The sequence below is a fragment of the Protomyctophum bolini genome (genome assembly GCF_963924005.1).
Source record: "Protomyctophum bolini genome assembly, chromosome: 21".
In the NCBI taxonomy this organism is placed as follows: domain Eukaryota; kingdom Metazoa; phylum Chordata; class Actinopteri; order Myctophiformes; family Myctophidae; genus Protomyctophum; species Protomyctophum bolini.
Genome location: NC_137882.1, coordinates 1,148,484 through 1,174,532, shown reverse-complemented (window position 1 = coordinate 1,174,532; position 26,049 = coordinate 1,148,484). Strand labels below are relative to the sequence as shown.

The 26,049-nt window shown below is 41.4% G+C and overlaps 1 protein-coding gene across 1 annotated transcript; it reads right to left on the bottom strand.

The window, feature by feature from the left end:
- Nucleotides 1–26,049, bottom strand: LOC308336016 (uncharacterized protein). The gene is made up of 14 exons (XM_080793258.1): nt 26,038–26,049; nt 23,980–24,206; nt 19,689–19,928; nt 17,861–18,121; nt 16,512–16,678; nt 14,300–14,491; nt 13,191–13,258; nt 11,038–11,197; nt 10,506–10,583; nt 9,660–9,772; nt 8,491–8,565; nt 7,784–7,937; nt 130–1,223; nt 1–95 (listed from the first exon to the last, which is right to left on the bottom strand). The coding sequence occupies exons 2-13, from the start codon at nt 24,203–24,205 to the stop codon at nt 138–140; spliced, it is 2,820 nt and encodes a 939-aa protein (XP_080649384.1). The 5' UTR covers nt 24,206; nt 26,038–26,049; the 3' UTR covers nt 1–95; nt 130–137.

The following is a 26,049-nucleotide window of genomic DNA, read 5'->3' as shown; positions in this document are numbered from 1 at the left end:
ATTATGCACAGTTTGTTCTCAGATTTCCCCTCCCCTCCCCCCTGCAACTTTGAGAAGTCTGGGTGGGTGGAGCCTGTTCACTGGGTGGGCGGGGCCTCGCCCTCCCCCCCCTATGTGGGTGGGCGGGGCCTCGTCCCCTATGTGGGCGGGGGCACGAAAACCTCTTCGGCCTCGACGCTGCCGGGTTGCGTCACTTCTATGATGATGGTCTCCTGAGCGTATCCGTCAGGCTGCGTCACTTCCATCATGTCAGCCTGAGTCACCTCTACGATGTCAGCCTGCGTCACCTCTACCATGTCAGCCTGCGTCACCTCTACCATGTCAGCCTGCGTCACCTCTACCATGTCAGCCTGCGTCACCTCTACCATGTCAGCCTGCGTCACCTCTACCATGTCAGCCTGCGTCACCTCTACCATGTCAGCCTGCGTCACCTCAACGATGTCAGCCTGCGTCACCTCAACGATGTCAGCCTGCGTCACCTCAACGATGTCAGGCTGCGCCTCTATAATCTGGGCGTAGCCCGCATCGCCCTCGCTCTGCGCCTCGACCGCCATCACCTGGGCGTAGCTACCGTCGTCGGTGTGCGTGACTTGGATCATCTGCGCGTAGCCGCCGCCGCCGCCGCCGTCGTCCTCGGGCTGCGTCGTCACCGCTATCACGTGATGCGTGTGGTGGTCGTCGAGCGCCGCGTCAGACGTTTCGCCGCCAGGAGGAGGCGCCGCCTCCTCGTGCTCCTGGGGCTCATCAAGCGGCGTTGCGACGGCCAGCATGTCGTGGTGTGTTTCGGTGTCGTTGGGCAGCGTTACCGAGACCACGGCGTGGTGTGTGTCGCCGTCAGTCCGCCCGGAGTCGCTCTCCCCCTCTTCCTCCTCCCCCTCTTCCCCCTCCCCCTCCTCCTCTGGTGCGTCTTGGTTTTCGTTCCCCGGCACGGTGACCATGATGATGGTTCCTACGCCGTTGTCTCCCGCGGCGACACGCTCGTGTCTTTTGCGGTTTGAGGAGGAGGAGGGGGGGGAAGGGGGGGGGACGTCATCGGCGGGGGGGGGCCAGAGCTGCGGCTGGTCGTGCACGCTGGTCATGTGACGCTCCAGGCGGAGACGGGACTTCCTGAAGGTCTTGCCGCAGATTGGACAGGAGAAGATGCGGGCCTCCTTAGGCCCCGCCTTCCCGTCGGGGTGCACGTCCTCGCGGTGGCGTTTCAGGTGACCCAGAAGACCGAACCTCTGGAACGTAACGTAAAGATACTGTATCAGATATACAGTAAAGATACTGTAAAGATACTGTATCAGGTATACAGTAAAGATACAGTAAAGATACTGTATCAGGTTTACAGTAAAGATACAGTAAAGATACTGTATCAGGTATACAGTAAAGATACTGTATCAGGTATACAGTAAAGATACTGTATCAGGTATACAGTAAAGATACTGTATCAGGTATACAGTAAAGATACTGTATCAGATATACAGTAAAGATACTGTATCAGATATACAGTAAAGATACTGTATCAGGTATACAGTAAAGATACTGTATCAGGTTTACAGTAAAGATACAGTATCAGGTGTACAGTAAAGATACTGTATCAGATATACAGTAAAGATACTGTATCAGATATACAGTAAAGATACTGTATCAGGTATACAGTAAAGATACTGTATCAGATATACAGTAAAGATACTGTATCAGGTATACAGTAAAGATACTGTATCAGGTATACAGTAAAGATACTGTATCAGGTTTACAGTAAAGATACAGTAAAGATACTGTATCAGGTATACAGTAAAGATACAGTAAAGATACTGTATCAGGTATACAGTAAAGATACTGTATCAGGTATACAGTAAAGATACAGTAAAGATACTGTATCAGGTATACAGTAAAGATACTGTATCAGATATACAGTAAAGATACTGTATCAGATATACAGTAAAGATACTGTATCAGATATACAGTAAAGATACTGTATCAGGTATACAGTAAAGATACTGTATCAGGTATACAGTAAAGATACAGTAAAGATACTGTATCAGGTATACAGTAAAGATACAGTAAAGATACTGTATCAGATATACAGTAAAGATACTGTATCAGATATACAGTAAAGATACTGTATCAGGTATACAGTAAAGATACTGTATCAGATATACAGTAAAGATACTGTATCAGATATACAGTAAAGATACTGTATCAGGTATACAGTAAAGATACTGTATCAGATATACAGTAAAGATACTGTATCAGGTATACAGTAAAGATACTGTATCAGATATACAGTAAAGATACTGTATCAGGTATACAGTAAAGATACTGTATCAGGTATACAGTAAAGATACTGTATCAGATATACAGTAAAGATACTGTATCAGATATACAGTAAAGATACTGTATCAGATATACAGTAAAGATACTGTATCAGGTATACAGTAAAGATACTGTATCAGATATACAGTAAAGATACTGTATCAGATATACAGTAAAGATACTGTATCAGGTATACAGTAAAGATACTGTATCAGATATACAGTAAAGATACTGTATCAGATATACAGTAAAGATACTGTATCAGATATACAGTAAAGATACTGTATCAGGTATACAGTAAAGATACAGTAAAGATACTGTATCAGATATACAGTAAAGATACTGTATCAGGTATACAGTAAAGATACAGTAAAGATACTGTATCAGATATACAGTAAAGATACTGTATCAGGTATACAGTAAAGATACTGTATCAGATATACAGTAAAGATACAGTAAAGATACTGTATCAGATATACAGTAAAGATACTGTATCAGATATACAGTAAAGATACTGTATCAGGTATACAGTAAAGATACAGTAAAGATACTGTATCAGATATACAGTAAAGATACTGTATCAGGTATACAGTAAAGATACTGTATCAGATATACAGTAAAGATACAGTAAAGATACTGTATCAGATATACAGTAAAGATACAGTAAAGATACTGTATCAGATATACAGTAAAGATACTGTATCAGATATACAGTAAAGATACTGTATCAGATATACAGTAAAGATACTGTATCAGATATACAGTAAAGATACTGTATCAGATATACAGTAAATATACTGTATCAGGTATACAGTAAAGATACTGTATCAGGTATACAGTAAAGATACTGTATCAGATATACAGTGAAGATACTGTATCAGGTATACAGTAAAGATACTGTATCAGATATACAGTAAATATACTGTATCAGGTATACAGTAAAGATACTGTATCAGGTATACAGTAAAGATACTGTATCAGATATACAGTAAAGATACTGTATCAGATATACAGTAAAGATACTGTATCAGGTATACAGTAAAGATACTGTATCAGATATACAGTATAGATACTGTATCAGGTATACAGTAAAGATACAGTAAAGATACTGTATCAGATATACAGTAAAGATACTGTATCAGATATACAGTAAATATACTGTATCAGGTATACAGTAAAGATACTGTATCAGATATACAGTAAAGATACTGTATCAGGTATACAGTAAATATACTGTATCAGGTATACAGTAAAGATACTGTATCAGGTATACAGTAAAGATACTGTATCAGATATACAGTGAAGATACTGTATCAGGTATACAGTAAAGATACTGTATCAGATATACAGTAAATATACTGTATCAGGTATACAGTAAAGATACTGTATCAGGTATACAGTAAAGATACTGTATCAGATATACAGTAAAGATACTGTATCAGATATACAGTAAAGATACTGTATCAGATATACAGTAAAGATACTGTATCAGATATACAGTAAAGATACTGTATCAGATATACAGTAAAGATACTGTATCAGATATACAGTAAAGATACTGTATCAGGTATACAGTAAAGATACTGTATCAGATATACAGTAAAGATACTGTATCAGGTATACAGTAAAGATACTGTATCAGGTATACAGTAAAGATACTGTATCAGGTATACAGTAAAGATACAGTAAAGATACTGTATCAGGTATACAGTAAAGATACTGTATCAGGTATACAGTAAAGATACAGTAAAGATACTGTATCAGATATACAGTAAAGATACTGTATCAGGTATACAGTAAAGATACTGTATCAGGTATACAGTAAAGATACTGTATCAGGTATACAGTAAAGATACTGTATCAGGTATACAGTAAAGATACAGTAAAGATACTGTATCAGGTATACAGTAAAGATACTGTATCAGGTATACAGTAAAGATACAGTAAAGATACTGTATCAGATATACAGTAAAGATACTGTATCAGGTATACAGTAAAGATACTGTATCAGGTATACAGTAAAGATACTGTATCAGATATACAGTAAAGATACTGTATCAGGTATACAGTAAAGATACTGTATCAGGTATACAGTAAAGATACAGTAAAGATACTGTATCAGGTATACAGTAAAGATACTGTATCAGGTATACAGTAAAGATACTGTATCAGATATACAGTAAAGATACTGTATCAGGTATACAGTAAAGATACTGTATCAGATATACAGTAAAGATACTGTATCAGGTATACAGTAAAGATACTGTATCAGATATACAGTAAAGATACTGTATCAGGTATACAGTAAAGATACTGTATCAGATATACAGTAAAGATACTGTATCAGGTATACAGTAAAGATACTGTATCAGATATACAGTAAAGATACTGTATCAGGTATACAGTAAAGATACTGTATCAGGTATACAGTAAAGATACTGTATCAGATATACAGTAAAGATACTGTATCAGATATACAGTAAAGATACTGTATCAGGTATACAGTAAAGATACTGTATCAGATATACAGTAAAGATACTGTATCAGGTATACAGTAAAGATACTGTATCAGATATACAGTAAAGATACTGTATCAGGTATACAGTAAAGATACTGTATCAGGTATACAGTAAAGATACTGTATCAGATATACAGTAAAGATACTGTATCAGGTATACAGTAAAGATACTGTATCAGGTATACAGTAAAGATACTGTATCAGGTATACAGTAAAGATACAGTAAAGATACTGTATCAGATATACAGTAAAGATACTGTATCAGGTATACAGTAAAGATACTGTATCAGGTATACAGTAAAGATACTGTATCAGGTATACAGTAAAGATACTGTATCAGGTATACAGTAAAGATACTGTATCAGATATACAGTAAAGATACTGTATCAGATATACAGTAAAGATACTGTATCAGATATACAGTAAAGATACTGTATCAGATATACAGTAAAGATACTGTATCAGGTATACAGTAAAGATACTGTATCAGATATACAGTAAAGATACTGTATCAGGTATACAGTAAAGATACTGTATCAGATATACAGTAAAGATACTGTATCAGGTATACAGTAAAGATACTGTATCAGATATACAGTAAAGATACTGTATCAGGTATACAGTAAAGATACTGTATCAGATATACAGTAAAGATACTGTATCAGATATACAGTAAAGATACTGTATCAGATATACAGTAAAGATACTGTATCAGATATACAGTAAAGATACTGTATCAGGTATACAGTAAAGATACTGTATCAGATATACAGTAAAGATACTGTATCAGGTATACAGTAAAGATACTGTATCAGGTATACAGTAAAGATACTGTATCAGATATACAGTAAAGATACTGTATCAGATATACAGTAAAGATACTGTATCAGATATACAGTAAAGATACTGTATCAGATATACAGTAAAGATACTGTATCAGGTATACAGTAAAGATACTGTATCAGATATACAGTAAGATACTGTATCAGGTATACAGTAAAGATACTGTATCAGGTATACAGTAAAGATACTGTATCAGGTTTACAGTATCAGGTATACAGTAAAGATACTGTATCAGGTATACAGTAAAGATACTGTATCAGATATACAGTAAAGATACTGTATCAGATATACAGTAAAGATACTGTATCAGATATACAGTAAAGATACTGTATCAGATATACAGTAAAGATACTGTATCAGATATACAGTAAAGATACTGTATCAGATATACAGTAAAGATACTGTATCAGATATACAGTAAAGATACTGTATCAGGTATACAGTAAAGATACTGTATCAGATATACAGTAAAGATACTGTATCAGGTATACAGTAAAGATACTGTATCAGGTATACAGTAAAGATACTGTATCAGATATACAGTAAAGATACTGTATCAGGTATACAGTAAAGATACTGTATCAGGTATACAGTAAAGATACTGTATCAGATATACAGTAAAGATACTGTATCAGGTATACAGTAAAGATACTGTATCAGATATACAGTAAAGATACTGTATCAGATATACAGTAAAGATACTGTATCAGGTATACAGTAAAGATACAGTAAAGATACTGTATCAGATATACAGTAAAGATACTGTATCAGGTATACAGTAAAGATACTGTATCAGGTATACAGTAAAGATACTGTATCAGATATACAGTAAGATACTGTATCAGGTATACAGTAAAGATACTGTAAAGATACTGTATCAGGTATACAGTAAAGATACTGTATCAGATATACAGTAAAGATACTGTATCAGATATACAGTAAAGATACTGTATCAGGTATACAGTAAAGATACTGTATCAGATATACAGTAAAGATACTGTATCAGGTATACAGTAAAGATACTGTATCAGATATACAGTAAAGATACTGTATCAGATATACAGTAAAGATACTGTATCAGATATACAGTAAAGATACTGTATCAGATATACAGTAAAGATACTGTAAAGATACTGTATCAGATATACAGTAAAGATACTGTATCAGGTATACAGTAAAGATATACAGATATACTTCTTTACCTCTGGAACTCCCTCCCCCCTGACATCAGAAACATGGACTCTATCACCATATTCCAAACCCACCTGTTTAGGCAGGCCTATATGACTCTGTGTGACCTCTGTGTCTTCTGCTGCAAGCTGTGTTTTGTTCTGCTTTTAACTGTGTTTTTGTACTGTTTTTTTAACCTGTACGGCGACCTTGAGTGCCCTGAAAGGCGCCTTGTAAATAAAATGTATTATTATTATTATTACTTATTGTTGTGCATGTTCTCCCCGTTTCCCCTAGGGTAGGTACCATCACACATATATATATATATATATATATATATATATATATATATATATATATGTAAAAAATACATATATATACAGTTCTGAAAAACACATACGTATAATTATGTACGATACGATACGACTTCATTGACAGCTTGCACTGAAATGTGTTTTTGTGTCCATGACGTCACCGTTGAAGATACAGAACGATACGAAGTTACGGGACAAAAATCACCACAAACAGACGAGAACTGACCTGGGGGCAGAGGTCACACTCTACTGACCTGAGGGGCAGAGGTCACACTCTACTGACCTGAGGTCAGAGGTCACACTCTACTGACCTGAGGGACAGAGGTCACACTTTACTGACCTGGGGACAGAGGTCACAGTGGTGGGGTCTCTCCTTGGTGTGCGTGACGCTGTGTACTGACCTGGGGACAGAGGTCACAGTGGTGCGGTCTCTACTGACCTGGGGACAGAGGTCACAGTGGTGCGGTCTCTACTGACCTGGGGGCAGAGGTCACAGGGGTGCGGTCTCTACTGACCTGAGGACAGAGGTCACAGTGGTGGGGTCTCTCCTTGGTGTGCGTGACGCTGTGTACTGACCTGGGGGCAGAGGTCACAGTGGTGGGGTCTCTCCTTGGTGTGCGTGACGCTGTGTACTGACCTGGGGGCAGAGGTCACAGTGGTGCGGTCTCTCCTTGGTGTGCGTGACGCTGTGCAGGGCCAGGGTGGACCTGAACTTGAAGTCTCGTCCGCACGTCGGACACACGTAGGGCGAGGGCGTCTCCGGCTCCTCCTTCTCCGCCTTGCGGGCAGCGCTGTGGACCAATGAGATGAGAGATAGGATGTCAGTGCCCGTGGACCAATGAGATGAGAGATAGGATCAGTGCCCGTGGACCAATGATGTTAACCCATTTATTTAGCCCCGACCTCCATTCTACTAAAAATGCCTTCATCTAAATCCAGGCTCTTTTTTGACATGAGAGCTACTTTCAAAATGAACAGCTCAACAAGATCTACTCACTGAAAACATTATAATACCATTGCTGGAAATGGCTTTGGAATAGCTAGCGCGGCGCTGGCATTATATTTAAGACAAAAGCACTTGGAAAGGGGGAGAAATGGAATAGGTAGAGTTTTCTTTGCATTTCATTTGTAATATAGGCCTACCGACATTTGTGCACAGCAACACTCTTGAAAACAAAGTATAGCATTATGGGTTTGAGCTGACAGGCACTTTTTTATGTCAGTCAATCAAGTCAACTTAATTAAAGATGCCAAAAATTGTTTTTATATTTATTTTTGTTTATATTGGTCTCATATCTGAATCAATCAACGGATCGGAGAAAATGAAGCATGCTGATTGGTTACCTGGCGGTCTTGCGGGTGGGGGTGCGTCTCTCCGTCCCCTCAGCGTGTACAGTCAGCTGGTGCTGCCTCAGGGTCCTAGAGGACGCAGAACAATAAGACATTATTATTATTATTATTATTATTACTTGCCTCAAGCAGAACGCGCAAGTATTGTGGTCGTGCTGGTACGAATGTGTGCATGCTCAGAGGTATATATATATATATATATATACTACATTTTGATGGTGATCAGACCTTTAGATGGTTTTAATAATTTAAACAATTCTGTTTTCTGCTCCGGTTCTGATCTAGGCCAAACCGTGACCATTTGTGACTAAACTTGACTGAGGGCCATTGGATTTTTTAGTTTCTTGCTTACATGTTTCATGTCATGTGAAAGCAGGGAATCGTAGCTTCAAATTGACATATTGGTTGTTCAGTTTGACCCACCGGTTTTGGAGATATGGCTTATAGAGTAATGTCTGGCAGAGAAACAGAGAGTTGAGAAAACAGGCTTGAAAAGGTTCACTTCTGTGGACTCTAACATTACACCTAGCTACATGTTTAAGCATTTATTTCATATTTACATGTCTTCTGTGGTCTCTAACATTACACCTATAGCTACATGTTTAAGCATTTATTTCATATTTACATGTCTTCTGTGGACTCTAACATTACACCTATAGCTACATGTTTAAGCATTTATTTCATATTTACATGTCTTCTGTGGACTCTAACATGACACCTATAGCTACATGTTTAAGCATTTATTTCATATTTACATGTCTTCTGTGGACTCTAACATTACACCTATAGCTACATGTTTAAGCATTTATTTCATATTTACATGTCGATTTCAGTTACATGTCGATTGACACTTATTTCAGACATGCTCTAGTATGTGAAGAGTCTGCCTGTGCTATAAACTCATTTTAGGAAAAAAAAAAAAATTAAAAACGTTTTTCTCCTCTGGTGAAAAGCTGGAATTTGCGCGATGGCAGGTCAAATCTGGTCACATTTGACAAAATCCCAGTTGAAGAGAAGTTTGTAAATAAAACAATGGTAGCCTTCATACTATTGTAAAGAAGTGCACGGCTTGATTAAAAGCCGTGCACTGTAGAGTATTTAATGTGGGCGGGTTGCCAGGTTGACATTAGATACAGTAGTTATAGGTAGGTAGGTATAGTTACCTAGAGGAGGAGAACCCTCTCAGACATACAGAGCAGCTGTGAGGACGATCCTCTGTGTGAACTCTGACATGAGACTCTAACTGGGCCACCGTCTTCAGCCTCTTACCACACACCTGGGGAGAGAGACACAGACACACCACACAGAGAGAGAGAGAGAGAGAGAGAGAGACATTACCACACACCTGGGGGAGAGACCTGTATTGAGAGGAACATTCTAGGACTGTGTGGATATTCGGTTAAACAGAGCTGTACGCCTGATGGAGGGGAAATAAGGAACTGGTTGGAATAACGTGTTCCTTCCACGCGCTATACGTCCAACCAGGGAAACTCCCCCCTGTCAGGTGTAAAGGAGCGACTTGGACACTCAGGCATGAAGGAAGCATGAGTTCAAGTCCGTTGCTCTCCCCTTGTCCCCCATATATGGGGACTAGGTTGGTCTCCCCTTGTCCCCCATATATGGGGACTAGGTTGGTCTCCCCTTGTCCCCCATATATGGGGACTAGGTTGCTCTCCCCTTGTCCCCCATATATGGGGACTAGGTTGGTCTCCCCTTGTCCCCCATATATGGGGACTAGGTTGGTCTCCCCTTGTCCCCCATATATGGGGACTAGGTTGGTGGAGGGTGTGTAGAGCCCAGGATCACATTAGATGATTGACACAGGGGTGAAAAATGGGTTACAAAATCGTGGGATAAAAAAAACAAAAAAACAGGGCTGTTCTACTAACTTAAACTTTTTTTTTAATTATTTGTCTCATATAGTCTCAAATAGTAGATCGCTTAAGTGTGTGTGTGTGTGTGTGTGTGTGTGTGCGTGCGTGTGTCTGTGTGTGTGCGTGCGTTCCGACCTGACAGACAAAAGGTCGCTCCTCTTCCGCGGTGACCTCTGACCTCACTCTCGTACGACCTTCAGCATGGACGTTTGCCTGGAGGCACACAGGAAGTGGCATCACACCAAACACAGGAAGTGACATCACACCAAACACAGGAAGTGACATCACACCAAACACAGGAAGTGGGGAAAATGAAGGCCGGAAATGATGGGAAAAATAATATTAATAAAAAAAAGAGGAAAAAAAGCTGAGCAAAGTACGCCACAAGTGATTGGCCGGAATAACATTTGTGATGATTTGATTGGCTGAGCACGGAATGTGATGATGATCACTCCACACGAGTGTGATTTTTTTCATTTCTTTCTGTAGCCCCTCCTATATATAATATATATATATATATATATATATATATATATATATATATATATATTATATTCAGCATTGGCATTTAATGTTTTGTATTAGGACGAAAAAACGTACATCCTCAAATCATGATGTAATCAGATTACCCTGTGTCTCCTCAGGAGGTGTGATGTAATCAGATTACCTTGTGTCTCCTCAGGAGGTGCGGCCGGGCGAACTTCAGGGTGCACATGTCGCAGTGGAACGGTCGCTCTCCGGTGTGAGTTCGGTAGTGAGCCACGAGCAGAGAGCGGCACTTAAACTCCCTCCCACACCTGTCGCACAGCAGAGGGCCTCCAGAATACCTGGGAGGGGAGGAGTCAATGAATAACCTGCCACACCTGCTAGTCAATTACCACCCTGCTACACCTGCTAGTCAATTACCACCCTGCTACACCTGCTAGTCAATTACCACCCTGCTACACCTGCTAGTCAATTACCACCCCGCTACACCTGCTAGTCAATTACCACCCCGCTACACCTGCTAGTCAATTACCACCCTGCTACACCTGCTAGTTAATTACCACCCTGCTACACCTGCTAGTCAATTATCACCCTGCTACACCTGCTAGTCAATTACCACCCCGCTACACCTGCTAGTTAATTACCACCCTGCTACACCTGCTAGTCAATTACCACCCTGCTACACCTGCTAGTCAATTACCACCCTGCTACACCTGCTAGTCAATTACCACCCTGCTACACCTGCTAGTCAATTACCACCCTGCTACACCTGCTAGTCAATTACCACCCTGCTACACCTGCTAGTCAAATACCACCCTGCTACACCTGCTAGTCAATTACCACCCTGCTACACCTGCTAGTCAATTACCACCCTGCTACACCTGCTAGTCAATTACCACCCTGCTACACCTGCTAGTCAATTACCACCCTGCTACACCTGCTAGTCAAATACCACCCCGCTACACCTGCTAGTCAATTACCACCCTGCTACACCTGCTAGTCAATTACCACCCCGCTACACCTGCTAGTTAATTACCACCCTGCTACACCTGCTAGTCAATTACCACCCTGCTACACCTGCTAGTCAATTACCACCCTGCTACACCTGCTAGTCAATTACCACCCCGCTACACCTGCTAGTTAATTACCACCCTGCTACACCTGCTAGTCAATTACCACCCTGCTACACCTGCTAGTCAATTACCACCCTGCTACACCTGCTAGTCAATTACCACCCTGCTACACCTGCTAGTCAATTACCACCCCGCTACACCTGCTAGTCAATTACCACCCTGCTACACCTGCTAGTCAATTACCACCCTGCTACACCTGCTAGTCAATTACCACCCTGCTACACCTGCTAGTCAATTACCACCCTGCTACACCTGCTAGTCAAATACCACCCTGCTACACCTGCTAGTCAATTACCACCCTGCTACACCTGCTAGTCAATTACCACCCTGCTACACCTGCTAGTCAATTACCACCCTGCTACACCTGCTAGTCAATTACCACCCTGCTACACCTGCTAGTCAAATACCACCCCGCTACACCTGCTAGTCAATTACCACCCTGCTACACCTGCTAGTCAATTACCACCCTGCTACACCTGCTAGTCAATTACCACCCTGCTACACCTGCTAGTCAATTACCACCCCGCTACACCTGCTAGTCAATTACCACCCTGCTACACCTGCTATAGTTCAGAGGACCACACTTTTGGAATAACTTACCGTCTCATATCAGAATCTGTACTATAGTCTCTGCTCTTTTTAAAGAGACAATTACAGCAATTTTTTTATTAACAAGCTTGGGCAACACGCCCTAGTCATGTTATTATTTGATATTTATTATTAGAATATTTTTTTATTTTTTCATTATTATTATTATTTACAATCCTTAGGTTTTACCAATATTATTCATATCTTAATTTCTGTTATTTAAGCTCAACTGTGTAGCTTCTATAGGAAGGCCACTCGATAAGCCCCTTTGGGCTTTTTTTGGCACTTCCAGCACAGATGTATGTAACGAATCTTGTTTCCTGTTTGAAATATTTGCTTTCTTTATTTTATTTCACCATATTGTTGTTATTATTTTACATATGTGCAAATAAACTAAACTAAACTAGTCAATTACCACCCTGCTACACCTGCTAGTCAATCAACACCCTGCTACACCTGTCACACAACAGAGGAGCTCCTGAATACCTGACAGAATAGAAGATGATGTAAAATAAGTCAAAACCCACTCGCCGCCATTGGCCTAGATCTACGTCAATTAAAGCTCATTGGTTAATAAGAATAAGTAAGAAATAATGCAAGAAAAGATGTTTACCTGACAGTCGTTCCTTCCTCGTGTACTTTACGGATGTGTTTGTAGAGATCTGCTGCGCTCACATAGGTCTGGAATAACAATATGAATAATAATAATAATAACAAAGGTTATGCGGGAACGCCTATCGACAGCCCATACAACCAATCAGAAAAGCCCTGTCTGATTGCATTAAACAACGTTAGACAATGTTAAAATCACTTTTCCACTCGATTTGCACACACTTTATGCACATCGTTAATGTTGAATTCGATAATCGAGTCACATCGATATGTTTTGACACCACTTGTGACCAGATTTGACTGAGAGACTGCCATCGCGCACATTCCAGCTTTTCACCAGAGGAGAAAAACTTTATTTTTGTATTTTCTTTTCAAAATGAGTTAATAGCACAGGCAGACTCTTCACCTACTAGAGCATGTCTGAAATAAGTGTCAGAGCTGAAATTGACATGAAAAAACATGTAGCTATTGTAATGTTAGAGACCACAGAAGACATGTAAATATGAAATAAATGCTTAAACATGTAGCTAGGTGTAATACTAGAGACCACAGAAAAAATGTAAATATGAAATAAATGCTTAAACATGTAGCTATAGGTGTAATGTTAGAGTCCACAGAAAACATGTACATATGAAATAAATGCTTAAACATGTAGCTATAGGTGTAATGTTAGAGACCACAGAAGACATGTAAATATTAAATAAATGCTTAAACATGTAGCTATAGGTGTAATGTTAGAGTCCACAGAAGACATGTAAATATGAAATAAATGCTTAAACATGTAGCTATAGGTGTAATGTTAGAGACCACAGAAGTGAACCTTTTCAAGCCTGTTTTCTCAACTCTCTGTTTCTCTGCCAGACATTACTCAATAAGCCATATCTCCAAAACCGGTGGGTCAAACTGAACAACCAATATGTACATTTGAAGCTACGATTCCCTGCTTTGATAGGACATGAAAAAACAAAAATTAAAAAAAGATCCAATGGCAGTCTCCCAGTCAAATGTGGTCACACTCGTTAACAGTAACTAACCTTTGGACAGATGTGACAGCCGTAGGGTTTAAACTAACCTTTGGACAGATGTGACAGCCGTAGGGTTTAAACTAACCTTTGGACAGATGTGACAGCCGTAGGGTTTAACCCCGTTGTGCCCCATGACGTGGACCCTGAGCCTGGAGTGACAGTTGAAGCTCTTGCCGCACATCTCACACAGCCAGGAGGGGGCGCTGTTGTCCCCGTGCTCCCTGCGCCGGCCCCGCGGCCGAGAGTCCGCCTCCGAGTGCATGCGGCGCATGTGGCTCTGTGTGGGCGGAGTCACGAGGCCCGCGGGAAATACAAGGGGGAGGAGGCAAAGAGACCAACGTCAATTTTTTTTCCCAAATTCCAGACGGGAGATTAGTCGCACCGTTGGAGCCAAACTACACGCGGAATTTCAGTGGAATGCATTAGGTCAATGAGAGCTCAGTGACCAGCTCTATTTATATATATAAAATACACTGGAGTCAATGAGAGCTCTGTGACCAGCTCTATTTATATATAAAATACACTGGAGTCAATGAGAGCTCAGTGACCAGCTCTATTTATATATAAAATACACTGGAGTCAATGAGAGCTCAGTGACCAGCTCTATTTATATATAAAATACACTGGAGTCAATGAGAGCTCAGTGACCAGCTCTATTTATATATAAAACACACTGGAGTCAATGAGAGCTCAGTGACCAGCTCTATTTATATATAAAACACACTGGAGTCAATGAGAGCTCTGTGACCAGCTCTATTTATATATAAAACACACTGGAGTCAATGAGAGCTCAGTGACCAGCTCTATTTATATATAAAACACACTGGAGTCAATGAGAGCTCAGTGACCAGCTCTATTTATATATATAAAATACACTGGAGTCAATGAGAGCTCAGTGACCAGCTCTATTTATATATAAAACACACTGGAGTCAATGAGAGCTCAGTGACCAGCTCTATTTATATATAAAACACACTGGAGTCAATGAGAGCTCAGTGACCAGCTCTATTTATATATATAAAATACACTGGAGTCAATGAGAGCTCAGTGACCAGCTCTATTTATATATAAAATACACTGGAGTCAATGAGAGCTCAGTGACCAGCTCTATTTATATATAAAATACACTGGAGTCAATGAGAGCTCAGTGACCAGCTCTATTTATATATAAAATACACTGGAGTCAATGAGAGCTCAGTGACCAGCTCTATTTATATATAAAATACACTGGAGTCAATGAGAGCTCAGTGACCAGCTCTATTTATATATAAAATACACTGGAGTCAATGAGAGCTCAGTGACCAGCTCTATTTATATATATAAAATACACTGGAGTCAATGAGAGCTCAGTGACCAGCTCTATTTATATATAAAATACACTGGAGTCAATGAGAGCTCAGTGACCAGCTCTATTTATATATAAAATACACTGGAGTCAATGAGAGCTCAGTGACCAGCTCTATTTATATATAAAACACACTGGAGTCAATGAGAGCTCAGTGACCAGCTCTATTTATATATAAAACACACTGGAGTCAATGAGAGCTCAGTGACCAGCTCTATTTATATATAAAATACACTGGAGTCAATGAGAGCTCAGTGACCAGCTCTATTTATATATAAAATACACTGGAGTCAATGAGAGCTCAGTGACCAGCTCTATTTATATATATAAAATACATTGGAGTCAATGAGAGCTCAGTGACCAGCTCTATTTATATATATAAAATACACTGGAGTCAATGAGAGCTCAGTGACCAGCTCTATTTATATATAAAATACACTGGAGTCAATGAGAGCTCAGTGACCAGCTCTATTTATATATAAAATACACTGGAGTCAATGAGAGCTCAGTGACCAGCTCTATTTATATATAAAATACACTGGAGTCAATGAGAGCTCAGTGACCAGCTCTATTTATATATAAAACACATTGGAGTCAATGAGAGCTCAGTGACCAGCTCTATTTATATATAAAACACATTGGAGTCAATGAGAGCTCAGTGACCAGCTCTATTTATATATAAAATACACTGGAGTCAATGAGAGCTCAGTGACCAGCTCTATTTATATATAAAACACATTGGAGTCAATGAGAGCTCAGTGACCAGCTCTATTTATATATAAAACACATTGGAGTCAGCTCGCTTGTAGGACTGCTATTTTTTGAAAAATCGAAGAACGACTGACATTTTTTTAGAATCTGTTCTCAGGTCAGAATGGGTTAATCAGACCAGTGCGTGTGTCCAGTGGAAACCTCGTATGAATCTGATCTCAGGTCAGAATGGGGCACCTACCTGTGCGTTGGAGTAGCGGTTGAACCTCTGGCCACACACGGGGCAGGGGAACGGCTGCAGGCCCGTGTGCGTGATGGCGTGGCGCGCCAGGTTGGTCCGACACGACATCACCTTCCCACACACCTCACACACCACGCCGCCCGGCGTCTTCCTGTCCGCGGCGTCGTCTGTTAACACACACACACACACACGCACGCGCGCGCGCACACACGCACACGCACACACACACACCCAGTGTTGTTTTCGTCGACTAAAACCAAGACGAAAAATGTTCGTCGACTACCTTTTTCCACTGACGGAAACTAAATGGAAACTAAATTAAAACTAAGCTATGATGACTAAAACTAAGACTAAATATACTGACAATTTCGTCGACAAATAAAAACTAGACTAAAATGTTAGGAAGGGACTCTAGTGGACAAGAGATCCAGTATAAGTCATTTTACACTTTGGTTGCATGCTGAAAATAGCTGATCGGCGGTGTAAAAACACTCATTACGACTGCATCAAGGCTAGTGGCGGATATCGCCAGGTACCTGGCGATGCGATTACACATCGTTTCCGAGGGTCACGATTCGATTAATCCCGATTAATCATGATTAATCACTCACTGTTAATCACTCAGTCAGCAATCACTCAGTCAGCAGTAAGCAGCTTTCTTAAAAAAAAAAGAATGAGTTTGTACAAGCATTCAATAAATATATATTAATAATGACATAAGAAATACATGGGCAGGATTTCGGTTGAGGTCAGCAGCACTCTGTCAAATTGCCTTTATTCTTTGTTAGGACAAAAAAGGTGCTTTTCTTTGTTTCCTTATTCAGGGATTTAATTTTCAGTTACTGAAGTGTCATTAAGGAAGCTTTGGGGTAGTTATTGAGACTATTATGTTGCACCTTTCTGTTTGTTTGCACACATTAAGGAGCATTTGGTTTAAAGTATTTTACAAGTGTATGGCAACATTTTGGATTCTATGATGTTGAGGGGACACGGGAACTCCATACAACTCACAACGTGTACAAGACCATATTGCCCACTGTCAAGTCAAGACAACCATCCCGATCCCGAACACACGGACAGCTGCCCATGCACTCAGAAAAGGTGACTAGAATTACGAAGTCCATCGGCACTTTTATTGCAAAGGATTTACGTTCACATTGGTTCGTGGGGAGCGACGGATTCCGGGCCATGTTAGCACTTTGGAGCCACACTACATCGTCCCATCTCGGCTCATCTCTAAAAGGCGATCTCTTTGGGTCGCAACAGTAAAGAATAAACAAAGGAGGATTTACTGATAAAAAAACAACGACCACTACGTTACGGCGACGATGATGATGATGATGCAATACCTTGGTCCTCCTGCTCTCCTGGCTCCTCCTCCTCCTCCTCCATCTCCTCCATGGCGGCATTGCTCCGCCTCCTGCCCCTCCTCCTCCTCCTCCTCCTCTTCCTGGCCATGCCCCCGCCACCGTCCGACTCCTCCCCCTCGTCTGGCTCCGGCTCCTCCCCCTCGCCCGGCTCCTCCCCCTCGCCCGGCTCCTCCAACTTGATGTAGCGACGGTACGACCCGATGACCTTACGACCTATGACCCTGTGACGCTTCAGACGCACTGGGGCGAGAGAGAGAGAGATATAGAGAGAGACAGAGAGAGAGACAGACAAAGAGAGACAGAGAGAGAGAGACAGAGAGAGAGAGACAGAGACAGAGAGAGAGTCACAATGTGGGACAGACAGGGTCTCAATGTGAACACTGACGCCTGTCAGTCACAATGTGGGACAGACAGGGTCTCAATGTGAATACTGACGCCTGTCAGTCACAATGTGGGACAGACAGGGTCTCAATGTGAACACTGATGCCTGTCTGTCACAATGTGGGACAGACAGGGTCTCAATGTGAAGACTGACGCCTGTCTGTCACAATGTGGGACAGACAGGGTCTCAATGTGAACAGTAACACTGACGTCTGTCTGTCACAATATGGGACAGACAGGGTCTCAATGTGAACAGTAACACTGATGCCTGTCTGTCACAATGTGGGACAGACAGGGTCTCAATGTGAACACTGACGCCTGTCAGTCACAATGTGGGACAGACAGGGTCTCAATGTGAACACTGACGCCTGTCAGTCACAATGTGGGACAGACAGGGTCTCACCTGTCAGTCACAATGTGGGACAGACAGGGTCTCCATGTGAACACTGACGCCTGTCAGTCACAATGTGGGACAGACAGGGTCTCAATGTGAACACTGATGTCTGTCAGTCACAATGTGGGACAGACAGGGTCTCAATGTGAACACTGATGCCTGTCAGTCACAATGTGGGACAGACAGGGTCTCAATGTGAACACTGACGCCTGTCAGTCACAATGTGGGACAGACAGGGTCTCGATGTGAACACTGACGCCTGTCAGTCACAATGTGGGACAGACAGGGTCTCGATGTGAACACTGATGCCTGTCAGTCACAATGTGGGACAGACAGGGTCTCAATGTGAACACTGACACCTGTCAGTCACAATGTGGGACAGACAGGGTCTCAATGTGAACACTGACGCCTGTCAGTCACAATGTGGGACAGACAGGGTCTCAGTTCGGGACAACTGAGAAGTCTTGGAAATAAGGGACTTTCCCACACTAAGGGGGACATCTACAGACACTAAAACTATGACAAAAACATGTTAATCGACTACCTTTTTCCACTGAGGAAAACTACATGGAAACTAAATGAAAACTAAATGAAAACTAAGCTATGACGACTAAAACTAAGACTGAATATACTGACAATTTCGTCAGCAAATAAAAACTAGACTAAAATGTTAGGAAGGGACTAGTGGACAAGAGATCCAGTACAAGTCATTTTACACTTGGTTGCATGCTGAAAATAGCAGATGACTACGACATGACGTAACGATATCATCCTGATGACTACAAAACAATACTACAACATGACGTAATGATATCATCCTGATGACTACAAAAACATGACTACAACATGACGTAACGATATCATCCTGATGACTACAAAAACATGACTACAACATGACGTAACGATATCATCTTAATGACTACAAAACAATACTACAACATGACGTAACGATATCATCTTAATGACTACAAAACAATACTGCAACATGATGTAACGATATCATCTGATGACTACAAAACAATGACTACAAACCTGGCTTCCATGTAGGATCGCCGTCATCCTCCACTCCTCTCATCTCCTCTTCTGCTACTTCTTCTCCTCCTCCTTCATCCCCTCTTCCTCCTCCAGACCCCTCCTCCTCCTCCTCTCCCTCCCCCTCCCCCTCAGGGTCCAGGGGGGAGGGGGGCGCGGGCGGGCAGACAGACGGGTACTTCTTGGGTCGACCACGCTTGCGCTTCTGAGACTTGACCAGCACACACTGGAGGGAGACGTCTGAGAGACAGACAGGCAGAGAGAGAGAGACAGACAGAAGTGTGAAGTGAGCAGTGCAATGTTGTGGTGTGATTTTTATTATTATTACAGTATTAGTTTTTTTCTTATGAAAGCAGAGAGTCTTCTGTTTCATACGGTATATAGTATGTACATGTCGCTATAGGCCTTACTTTGTGAATATTTAGTTGTTAGGTCCATAATTGTTAGGTCCATTTTTAGGATTGATTTTACAATTATTTTACTTGTGTATAAAGCTCTCAATGGTCTCTTCCTCTTCCTACCTACATGACTGCCTGCCTAAATATGTCCCAAACCGCCCCCTAAGGTCTTCCACTGCTGGCCTGCTCGCTTTGCCAAAAAAAATGGCAACTAAAAAATACGGGGAAGCAGCTTTTTGCTTCTATGGGCCGTCGGCATGGAACAAGCTCCCACTGTACCTTCGTCAGCCAGCCTCTGTAGACCTTTTTAAAGCACAGCTCAAGACCAACTTCTACAACATTGCTTTTAATTGATCTTTTATTTTTTATTTTTGTTATTCATGTCCTCACTGTATTGCATTACTGCTTGTTTTTAATGTTGTTTCCTTGCTTTTCTTTTTTTCTCCATTTTTCTGTAAAGCACTTTGAGCTGCATTTCATGTCATGAAAGGTGCTATACAAATAAAGTTTTATTATTATTATTATTATTATTATTATTATGCCTTCTCTAAAATTCTCTTTTTCAGAGAGAACTTTAGAGAAGGCATGGACCCGAAGAACTATTATTTAAATAAGGCCTATAGCGACATGTACATACTATATACCGTATGAAACAGTAGACTCTCTGCTTTCATAAGAAAAATACTAATACTGTAATAATAATAAAAATCACACCCCTGTGAAGTGAGCAGTGCAATGTTGTGAAGTGAGCAGTGTAACATTGCACTGCTCACTTCACAGGGGGGTGATTTTTATCATTATTACAGTATTAGTTTGTCTCTCATTCAATAGCCAATTAGTGACAAACTGTACATGGGATCAACGTGTATTTGTTTTCCTCCTAAAAGTAGACATTCAGGGCTTTCATTCAGTGTGTAGTATGTATATGATATTATTTGTGTTCATTTTTATATCTGTCTGTCAATGTCTGTCAACTTCAACCTTCCATATCTCTGCTGTTTTTTCAAGCGAGCAGAGTGCAGGCAAAAGCAGGTGTTAGAAAAAGGTCAATATCTCCAGAATGGAAGATGGTAAAATCATGATTTTCTTTTTAAATTGAAGTGGACAAGTTGGGCTTTCTTTTTGATGTATGCGGTGTGATTCTCGCTATAGACCGATTCCGTAGCGGGTCTCATGGTCGCAGCCTACGTATTTCCTGTAGGCGGACTCGACGTAGCTGCGGGGTTTAAACCCTCACCAGGCGCATCTCTTCCACTACAGTGAACGGCAGAGTGACTGATGTTAGTTTGCCTCAAACTTTACTCCTTTACCTGCTTTTTTACTAACACTAACATTACAAAGATGCCCAGAACATCGATATGAACCTGTGTATAGTTTATGGCTGCTCCAACAGTAGTGGCAACATAAAAATAAAATAAAACGGAATGTCTAATATCCACCGCGGTGGTTGAGACCAGAGCCATTGAGTAATGGTTGAGACGAAGCAGTGAAAGATACATAACGCCAGTCTTACCCAATACCAAATCTTTCTGTTTTATTAACACAAGGCTGCTGTACTTTATACCTCATACTTTAAATGCTTAGTATGAGGTATAAAGTACAGCAGCCTTGTGTTCATAAAACAGAAAGATTGGGTATTGGGGTAAGACTGAAATTATGTATCTTTCAGGACCTTTCACTGCTTTGTCTCAACCATTACTCAAAGGCTCTGGTCTCAGCCACCGCGGTGGATATTTTGACATTCCGTATTTATTTATTTTTTATGTTGCCACTACTGTTGGAGCAGCCATAGGCGGCGGGTGAGTTTTACCTTTGGGTAGGCTATAGAATTGAGTTGGGGGGGGGACTCTCGCGGCCGAGCGAAGCGAGGCCGCCGCCGCAGATTTATTTATTATTTATTTCCCAGATGGTCTAAAAATGAGTTATTTAGCATACTTTTACCAATGAATTAGCCTATACACAGACAACGACTTTTGGACGTCTTTTTCTCAAGTCTCGAGTCAGTCAGTACTCAGTGTAGATTACCCGGCGGTGTTGCTGCCCCTCCGGGAGTCGCGGCTCATGGCTCTACAGACGGCACAGAGACAGCAGTCACTCCGCTGAACTCAGTGTTGCTGCAGTGGTGTGAACTGTGAACCGTGCAGCCTAGGCACTGGTGCTGCTGAGTTCTGACACAGCCGACTCACAGCTTCTTCTTCTGAATTAGGCTACTTTATATTTGCATTGAAAAAGACATTTAGCTGTTTCCCAAAACAAACCAGCGCGTGCTACTCTTTGCTACAAAGCGACTGGAAGGACGAGGTTTACAGACATACCAATAGTAGTCAATCATATGCTGTATAGTGTATAGCCTATCCGATCAGCGATCACCAGGGGGCAGCGACAACACACACACACACACACACACACACACACACAATAGCCTTCTATAATGCTGCGCACATATATTATATATATTTAAAAAAATACCCAGCATAATTTTTGGGAAGGCTAAGCCTTCCCTAGCCTTATGCACCCGCCGCCTATGGGAGCAGCCATAAACTACACAGGGTCATCTCTACTGTTGGAGCAGCCATAAACTACACAGGGTCATCTCTACTGTTGGAGCAGCCATAAACTACACAGGTTCATCTCTACTACTGTTGGAGCAGCCATAAACTACACAGGTTCATCTCTACTGTTGGAGCAGCCATAAACTACACAGGTTCATCTCTACTGTTGGAGCAGCCATAAACTACACAGGTTCATCTCTACTACTGTTGGAGCAGCCATAAACTACACAGGTTCATCTCTACTGTTGGAGCAGCCATAAACTACACAGGTTCATCTCTACTGTTGGAGCAGCCATAAACTACACAGGTTCATCTCTACTGTTGGAGCAGCCATAAACTACACAGGTTCATCTCTACTGTTGGAGCAGCCATAAACTACACAGGGTCATCTCTACTGTTGGAGCAGCCATAAACTACACAGGTTCATCTCTACTACTGTTGGAGCAGCCATAAACTACACAGGTTCATCTCTACTGTTGGAGCAGCCATAAACTACACAGGTTCATCTCTACTGTTGGAGCAGCCATAAACTACACAGGTTCATCTCTACTGTTGGAGCAGCCATAAACTACACAGGTTCATCTCTACTGTTGGAGCAGCCATAAACTACACAGGTTCATCTCTACTGTTGGAGCAGCCATAAACTACACAGGTTCATCTCTACTGTTGGAGCAGCCATAAACTACACAGGGTCATCTCTACTGTTGGAGCAGCCATAAACTACACAGGTTCATCTCTACTGTTGGAGCAGCCATAAACTACACAGGTTCATCTCTACTGTTGGAGCAGCCATAAACTACACAGGTTCATCTCTACTGTTGGAGCAGCCATAAACTACACAGGTTCATCTCGATGTTCTGGAAATCTTTGTAATGTTAGTGTTAGTAAAAAAGCAGGTAAAAGAGTAAAGTTTGAGGCAAACTAACATCAGTCACTCTGCCGTTCACTGTAGTGGAAGAGATGCGCCTGGTGAGGGTTTAAACCCTGCAGCTACGTCGAGTCCGCCTACAGGAAATACGTATAGCTGCGACCATGAAACCGCTACGGAATCGGTCTATAAGAGGCCCCTCGCTTTGGGCCCCGAAAAAGTTCAAAAGTCCAATGTTAATCGCTCAGCACCACCAAGCCTGAGCTCACAGAAAACTCTAGCACACAATGTGTTAAATAAGTAACAAGAGTATATATTAAATAAGTAACAAGAGTAAATATTAAATAAGTAACAAGAGTAAATATTAAATAAGTAACCAGAGTACATATTAAATAAGTAACAAGAGTACATATTAAATAGGTAACCAGAGTACATATTAAATAAGTAACTAGAGTAAATATTAAATATGTTACCAGGGTTGTTCAGGTCGACTTGGACGGCCACGTCAATCATGATGACTCCGCCTCCTGCTCCGCTCTGACAGCCCACCTCCCTGGTAGCTCCGCCCCCCTCGTCAGGCTCCTCCCACTGGCACGCTACGTCCCTCCACTTGTCTCCTCGCGTCCTCGCCTCCTCCTCCTCCTCTGTTCCCATTGGCTGCTCCTCCATAGACTCCGCCCACACAGCTTCGGCGGACATCCTGATCCTCACATACACACACACACAGAGACGTGCACGGGCGCACACACACACACACACACACACAAAGAGACGCGTACACACACACACGCGCACACACACACACACACAAAGAGACGCGTACACGCAGTCGCACACACACACGCACACGCACGCGCACACACGCGCACAGAGACGCGCACGCGCACACACACACACACACACACACACACACACACGCACACACACACGTTTGTATAAAAATGTTTAATTTAACCCTAACCCTTGTTTTGGACACTGAAGAGAACTTAATGTTTGTTTTAAAAACGCCATTGGACACTGAAGAGAACTTAATGTTTGTTTTAAAAACGCCATTGGACACTGAAGAGAACTTAATGTTTGTTTTAAAAACGCCATTGTTTGTTTTACATCATCATGCAGTAAGATGATATTAGAGCGCCCCTCACTTCACACGGGTGTGATTTGTTTGGCCTTTGTTGAGTCGGTTGACAGGAAACGGGGAGAGAGATGGGGGGGGGGGGAGGGAGGCAGCGAAGGTCGTTGGGATCGGGACTCGAACCGGCGACACACTGCAGAGATTAAAACAGGGTGCATGTTGCGTCCCAAAACACAGTTTATAGTTAAGGGACGCAATAAAACAACGACCTCTGGACTAGTGTATTGTTTTATATTCTACTTTATTTAGCTATCTTTAGTTATAATAATCATTTCTCCTTCTGTTTGCCATTGGCCATTGATTGATTGAAGTACAGTTTGCAGAATTACAGTTACATTTCAAGCACAAACTCAAAACGAAAACTGTTAACTGTGAGTGGACGACACCATAAATAGTAGTATAGATGTATAGCTTATATGTATAGTTTCATTATAGATATTCCACTGTTACTTTCTTAGCTTACGCATGTTTCATGATAAATGTCTTTATGTGATGTATTCCCCATGCTTTTTTGTTCTTGCTTAATGTAAGTCGCTCTGGATTAAGAGCGTCTGCTAAATGCCTAAATTGTAAATTGTAAATTGTAATAAATAAAGCATTACACTTGTTTACAAGAGGGTCCACCTTGTTCAATTCATCATAAAGGATGGGGAAAAAAGGGAAAAGAAACATATACAGTACGGGGGGGGGGATTCAGATATTTAATTATTGTGGTGAAAACACCACTAGCATAATGAAACAGTATAAGGTTATATCTAGATTAGTTCATCTGGGATGTCACAACTATCACATACATTGCAATACTTTGAGTTAATAGACGTAAGCTTTTTCCTCCTATATATTCATAAGTGTACATTACTGTCCTACACAAACCATTTTGTACACTCTCTGAGTTAAACCAGCATTGATTTTAACAATAAAAATCGGGGGTCCCCGAGATAGAAGTGCCATTAAATGGGGGTCCGGACTCCGTAGACTAATGCATGTCAAACTGGCGGGGGGGGGTCCTTGAAATTAAACGGGTTGAGAATCACTGCTAGAGAAGAATCTTCTATAATGGGGGGTCCCTGGAATATGTCTTCAAATGGGGGGTCCGCGGGGCTGTGAATGTGGGGGTCCTTCTTGACGTGATAAAGTTTGGGACCCCCTGCTGTAGTTAACGTTAATAATGAGCTGTTCTGTTTTAAAGTTGTACCGGTTTTTATGTTTTTCTTTAATGTTCAAATAAAACGCCTTTTAAATGTTTTTCAGCAGTTTGTGGTTCAGCGTAACTGACGCGTCGGTTAAACTACCATGAGTATCATTAATAAAAACCCGTCTGTGGCTCAAATAAAGACTTTTAAGAGGCTTTTAAAAAAGGATTTATATGTTATTATCGTTGTCGTTCTTTATTTACCTTCCGCTCGGC